The following is a 6,196-nucleotide window of genomic DNA, read 5'->3' as shown; positions in this document are numbered from 1 at the left end:
AATTGCATTAAAAAATAATAATAATTGTTTGAAAGCCGTTCTCCCAAGGCCAGTTTCGAAAGATCCGGAAAAAATATAGTCAGCACTTCGCAGTCCACGGGTAACCAGTTTAGCTGCCATATAGGCAAACCGACCTTAGAAAAGTCGGTTTCCAGTGACATGTACAAAATCGACTTTTCCAAAATCTGTTATAATAATTCCGAAATATTTATATTATAGATACGAAAACTATAAAGTTGATGGAAAAACAAACACTATTTCGTATCTAAAATTTGCATTTCGTATCTAAAACTAGTTATCGAACCCTCGCCTCTCGTCTGGGATTCGATTTTCAATGTATTTTATTGTGTTTAGTTTGTAAAATTATTTCGAGGCTAACGATCATGTCGTTGAATCGCAACTCGAATCGAACTAAAAGGTATAACCTTTCAAAGATTTAAATGTTATTTTACATCTCCACGTTCGCTATGGAATTGTCGACTTTTAAAAATTTAACGCAAAATCAACGTGTATGAAAAGTACCTCAAATATTTATCGTTTTTTAAAAAGCGTCCGTTTTGCCTATAGTTAGTGACATTGTGTTCCTAAAATTATTTCGAGTTTAACGATGTTATCGGGAAAATTTAACTTGTTGCGAGCGAGAAGATATGACCCGTTGAATATTTGAGTAGAGTTTAGTGAAAATTTTTTATGAAAATAGTTATTTGATACTTTACCCCCTGTTTGAGGGGTCGGTTTTATTTTTTGAACAAAGTTGGGAGTTTTATTTAGGAAAAGGAAGGAAAAAGTAAAAAAAATAAAAAAATTAGTTGAAATGACAAAAATACCTCTGATTACTATTGAGCATTTTTGTCTACTATTAATAGTTAATATAGTAATTTGCATTTAGTATCGCATATAAATATAAGTCCTGTATGTGTTTTGACTTTTTGAGGTTTTTTCCTCATTTATTATCATAATGTCACTTACCAAACCTCATAACTTCCTTCTAATACATTCAAAATAATTCATCAATCTCACATAACACATAATATCATGAGAGAAATCATAGGCATTTTGAAAGATAAAATCTCACTTTCAAAACTTGCTCTTATTTCCAAACCAAGTCTACTTTCCCTCCATGTTTCCGTCCTCCGTACAACCACACACACCCCCTCAACACCACCCAATCACCACCACCTAGCTACCCTTTTATCCCTAGGTGACAGCTCACGCGCCACCGCATCAATCCTTATTCGTTCATTAATGAACCGATTACACGCCACCAATGATTCCTACGTGGCATTAAAATGTCTCTACACCATCCACCATGTAATGAAACGTGGTCCGTTTATACTTAAAGACCAACTCTCCCTTTTCCACTCATCCAATGGTCGTAACAACCTTAAACTATCCGGATTTCGCGAAGAAAAATCCGCTACTACATGGGTGTTATCCGCATGGGTAAGATGGTACGCTCGTTACATTGAAACCTTACTTTTCACGTCTAAAAATATTGGTTTTATTATTTGTTCAACTTCTTGTTCTTTATTAGAAAAAGAAAAACAACAAGATCTGATCTCTTCGTTAATGAATTCCGATTTGATTAGAGATTTTAATTCATTGGTGGTGGTGATAGAAGAACTATGCAAATTGCCCGATAATTTACTAGTGGAAAAAGATAAGTTGTTACATGCTGTTATGGAACTTTTGTCTAGTGATTATTTATCAATAGTAAACGAGATATTGATGCGGTTCAATGAGTTTCAAGAGCGAGTTGGTTTATTGAGTTTTTATGACTCGGTGGAGTTGGGATCTTGTTTGGAGAGGTTAATAATATGCAAAGGGAAATTAATGGATTTGTTCTATAATAAAAAACCTTTTGTTGTGATGTTGTGGGAAACGGTTGAAGAATTGAGTAATAGAATTGGGATGGTGAGTTTCAATAAAATTAGAAAGGTGGATAATGGGAGTGAGTCAGCTCGGTTTGGTGAACGAGTTGTAAGAACGAGCGACTCGGTGAAGTTTTCGTCTGGGAGATTGAGATTGACCTGGTCTGCTAATTGATCCTTTTTTAAATCATTTTTGGGGTGACGTGGCGAATTTACAAGTGAAGGTCCACGCCATATAATATTTGGTATTGCCAGTGGCGTAGAATTTTTATTTTTGGGTTGGTTAGATATTTCTAAGATGTGTGGATAGGAACGGGGTCGATATCAAGGATTTTTTTATTTGATTTTATGAAATTGGCTAATAAACTTAAATGGTGGATGTGATTAATTTAATGAGAGTCGTTTAGATTTGTGTATCAGAATATATATTAGTAATTAGTAATTAGTAATTAAGACTAATTCTAATATCATAACAGGTCAGGTAAGACAGTTTGAATCTACAAAACGCGAATCTTGTCCCATTTATATTTGTATTTTATATTTTATATATTTATATTAGTTGGCATCCTAAAATTTGTCCTTTATATGTAATTGTTTTTAATAATAATTTATTTATTTTATTTTTTTTGGAACGGCAGCAAATTTTATTAATACTAGCGAGAAGCTAGAAAAGAAAAAATAAATTTATAAAGCGGTCATAGGGTTTTGTAACCACACGGACCAATTAACTCTACTCTTATGAAATCTAGAAAACAAACAATTGAAACTTGTCACTTTAATGTTGTTGAGAACATGACACTTCCGAAAATTATTATCTTTGAAGATGATGCTGTTCCGTAGTCGCCAAATAGTCCATAGCGTAGAGATGACGATAAACCGGAGAATGATACGACGTAGATTAGAAATGGGGACCCCATCTACCCACGTCCAAATCCCTTCAATCGAAGACCAAGAAGGGGTATTCAAGTTGGTCCATCTTGCGATAAAGCACCAAATCGACTTGCTCGTCTGGTAATTTAAGAAAAGATGAACTTCATCTTCAGAATCTACTCCAAAAATTCCACACATGGTGTTATTGCAAGCAATTCCACGCTCCAGAAGATTCATTCTTGTAGGTAAACATAGAGCTAGTAAACGCCAAATGAACACATTGAATTTAATAGGAACATACCGACACCATGCAGTAGGTCGAAGAGAGGGGATAGTGTCCGGGATATCAACCAAAAACCTCGCATGTGAAACTGAGTAGACGTTTGAGTTAATGTTCGCCCATGTCCATTGATCTTGATCTGAAGTAAAAGAAGCCTGACCCATGATGTTTTCAAGTCGCTGAAGTTGTTCTAATTCCACCCCACCTCTTGGGTTCCTACGCCACGACCAAACGGGACCATTACCAGAAATTCGGTCAGCGACGGAACAATTTTTATTAACATCCAAAGCATATTGCCGATTAAAACTGGTAACCAGGGGAGTGCCTTCGTGAAAAGGATCGTGCCAAAACTTAGTCCGTAAGCCGTTACCAACACAAATTTTCATACGTGAAGCAGCAATTATGTTAGTATTATGTAAATTATCCACACACTTAGTAATGGATGCCCACGTTCCTGAGGCATATTTGTGACAAGGAAGTACACCACCACTTGATTCACCATGAATGACATTGAGAAGTTTAACCCATGGATCATCTTGACTACGAAGAAAACGCCATCTCCATTTGTACAAAAGAGCCAAGTTTATGGAATTGAGACTGGCCATACCTAGACCTCCATTTTTTGAACGAATTTAGAATGGCCCACCATTTAATCCTATGCATTTTCCGCTCATTTTCTTTTCTACCCCAGAAAAAATTGGCTCTCAATGCTTCAAGCAGTTGGGTCACCTTCTTAGGAGCCCGAAAAAGAGACAAGTAGTAATTCCCGACTGCTCCCAAAACAGACTTAATAAGAGTCCATCTACCATCAAGATTAAATTTTCCTTCAATGAGGAGAGGCGTCTCTTAGCTTTATCAATAATGCATTTCCAGCTTTCCACTTTTTTCATGTTATAACCAACCGGTAACCCAAGATGCATTATAGGAAGATTAGCCGCATCATTTCCAGCTTTATCACAGACTGGGTGCTTTTCATAATTTCAGAATGGAAGATCGTAATTCTAATTGTTATAGGTATACATATAACTGTTGATGTAGAAACGTTGCGAGATTCAAAATGCTGATTACCGATTCTCGGTAATTGGTATGGAAATTTTCGTTACAAGGTGCGGATGGGTACATGATAGGGTTTTGATAAAGATAATGATTTTTCGGAAAGTTAAAGATCAACGAAGTTGCTGGTAAGTTTACTGCTAATGTAGTGGGATATAAATGGTTCTCCGGTAACGATGACGAACGACAAACTTATATATCAAGGTTATAATAAGGCTAATCCGAATGAAAAGTTGAAGTTGATTTGCTGAAGCTGTGACAAAATTAGCTACTTTGGAAAGGGTTTGCAAAGTTATTTTCGGTGATAATAACGCTAAAGGAAATAGCATAGCTACGTGTTAAACGTTTACTCAGGTTCTGAGTGTTTTCAAATGCATAACTATATGCATCAATATTTTTTTCCGTAGATGAAGTACGGTTGGTTCATCCTCTCGATTGATGTATTTTCAAGAATCCTGAAAGGTTTGAACGCAGATTGTAATCGTCAAGATACAAATGAGGTTTTAAGATGAAATCAAGTGGCAAACTTGAAGAAATGTTTAGTTTCATAGGTTATAATCAATATTCTAATTCATTTTAGTTGTCCAATGTTTTCTTCATTATGCCACTTGTTAGATTCTGATAAGTCAAAATTCAAATATGAAATTGAATGAAAATGGTTATTCTGTGGTAAACGGATTCGTATATCTGTGGATGTAAGTAGGATAGGAAATGACTGTTGAATCAGATTCGAAGAATGTACAGTGTAACTTATTAATGTGAAAACTAAATATTTCTCGGGTATTACCTACCCGTTAAAATATTTTCACCATTAACAGTTTGCACAAAAGAAATTTTAATCACAATCTTTATGAAAATATATATACATATATATTTTCTTCAGATGTAATCATGGATTTAATGAGTTAATATGATATTAATCTCATTTACTTTTTGATTTGAGCTAAAATAAGTAATCTTTAAAACTTTTAGAACCCACATATTCTTCGCAAAATATTTCTTCAATGAAGTTATGGATCAATACTTCATCGTTAACTATTAGGAACTACATATTCTTCGCAGAATATTTTTTCAATGAAGTTATGGATCAATACTTCATCGTTAACTATTAGGAATCACATATTCTTCGCAGAATATTTCTTCAATGAAGTTATGGATCAATACTTCATCGTTCATTGTTGTTGGTATTCTTTGGTATCTATGGTGCGTATGACGTTGATGCTCGAGGTACAGATTGTGATGTTGAGGTGTGAGATGCGGATGTTTCTGTTGATGGATGGTGGTACTGGTTATGCTGCTGGTGCTGCTGATGCTCGTAGATATTGCACCATATTCTCCAGAGCCACTACCCGAGCACGAAGTTCGTTAATTTTTTCTATTTCATCGGGTAATTGTCAGTTCGGACGAGCGGATGAATAAGATCTAGGATTTGAGATAGTATATAGTCATGACGAGATACCCTGGAAATGAGAGAGAAAATGGTATTACGAACAGGTTCGCCGGTAAATGCTTCAGGTTCTTCGCCAAGAGGTGAATTCGGTTGATGGAAAGGATCACCTTCTTCTTGTCTCCAATGATTAAGTATATTACGAACCCATCCCCAATTCATCCAGAATAGATGATGACTGACTGGTTAGTCCATTCCGGTCACACTGCTTTCGGAGCTTGAGTGGGACTCCATATCGGAATCCGAGGGACTTGAACTAGTGGCGAGTTCCATCTTGTACGGTTAGATAAAGGGTTTTCGTTATGAAATGATTTTCAGATCTCGGATGATATTCTAATTAAATAGAATACCTATAGATAGTACAGAAGATCCCGTAGATTACGGAGGGAATTAAGGAAGCATGTTAGCAAGGTTTAATGTGATGGGATATGAATTTGTCTGTACACCATCTATGCAATAATTGCAATAAGACGTGTGGAGACTGAAATTGATATGTAGAGATTTTTCGATAAAGAACGGTAAGCAAAACTTTTGACATGCAGACCAGGTTTAAGTCCAGACTTATTAATATAACCTAACAACTACTAGGTCGAAGTCCAGACTCATTAATGCATCCTAAAAACTCCTAGTTAGACACACTATTGCAAGAACTGGTTCGCTACGACCACCGCTCAG

The 6,196-nt window shown here is 35.7% G+C and overlaps 2 protein-coding genes across 2 annotated transcripts; one reads left to right on the top strand and one right to left on the bottom strand.

Annotated features, from left to right (window-relative positions):
- Window positions 1-939: 939 nt before the first annotated feature.
- Window positions 940-2,264, top strand: LOC139861735 (putative clathrin assembly protein At4g40080). Its single transcript, XM_071850233.1, has one exon. It carries the CDS (start codon window positions 1,036-1,038, stop codon window positions 2,044-2,046), a length of 1,011 nt encoding a protein of 336 aa, XP_071706334.1. The 5' UTR covers window positions 940-1,035; the 3' UTR covers window positions 2,047-2,264.
- A 291-nt stretch (window positions 2,265-2,555) lies between these two features.
- LOC139863980 (uncharacterized) lies at window positions 2,556-3,626 on the bottom strand. Its single transcript, XM_071852574.1, has one exon. The coding sequence runs from the start codon at window positions 3,624-3,626 to the stop codon at window positions 2,556-2,558; it is 1,071 nt and encodes a 356-aa protein (XP_071708675.1).
- Window positions 3,627-6,196: the final 2,570 nt, after the last annotated feature.

This window comes from Rutidosis leptorrhynchoides, chromosome 8 (genome assembly GCF_046630445.1).
Source record: "Rutidosis leptorrhynchoides isolate AG116_Rl617_1_P2 chromosome 8, CSIRO_AGI_Rlap_v1, whole genome shotgun sequence".
Lineage (NCBI taxonomy): Eukaryota > Viridiplantae > Streptophyta > Magnoliopsida > Asterales > Asteraceae > Rutidosis > Rutidosis leptorrhynchoides.
Note: the sequence above shows the minus strand (reverse complement) of the source record. Positions and strands in the feature narration are given on the sequence as shown.

Bases quoted from the DNA above. Each gene is read 5' to 3' on its own strand.
- LOC139861735 (XM_071850233.1), top strand. From the start codon at position 1,036: ATGAGAGAAATCATAGGCATTTTGAAAGATAAAATCTCACTTTCAAAA.
- LOC139863980 (XM_071852574.1), bottom strand. From the start codon at position 3,626: ATGGCCAGTCTCAATTCCATAAACTTGGCTCTTTTGTACAAATGGAGA.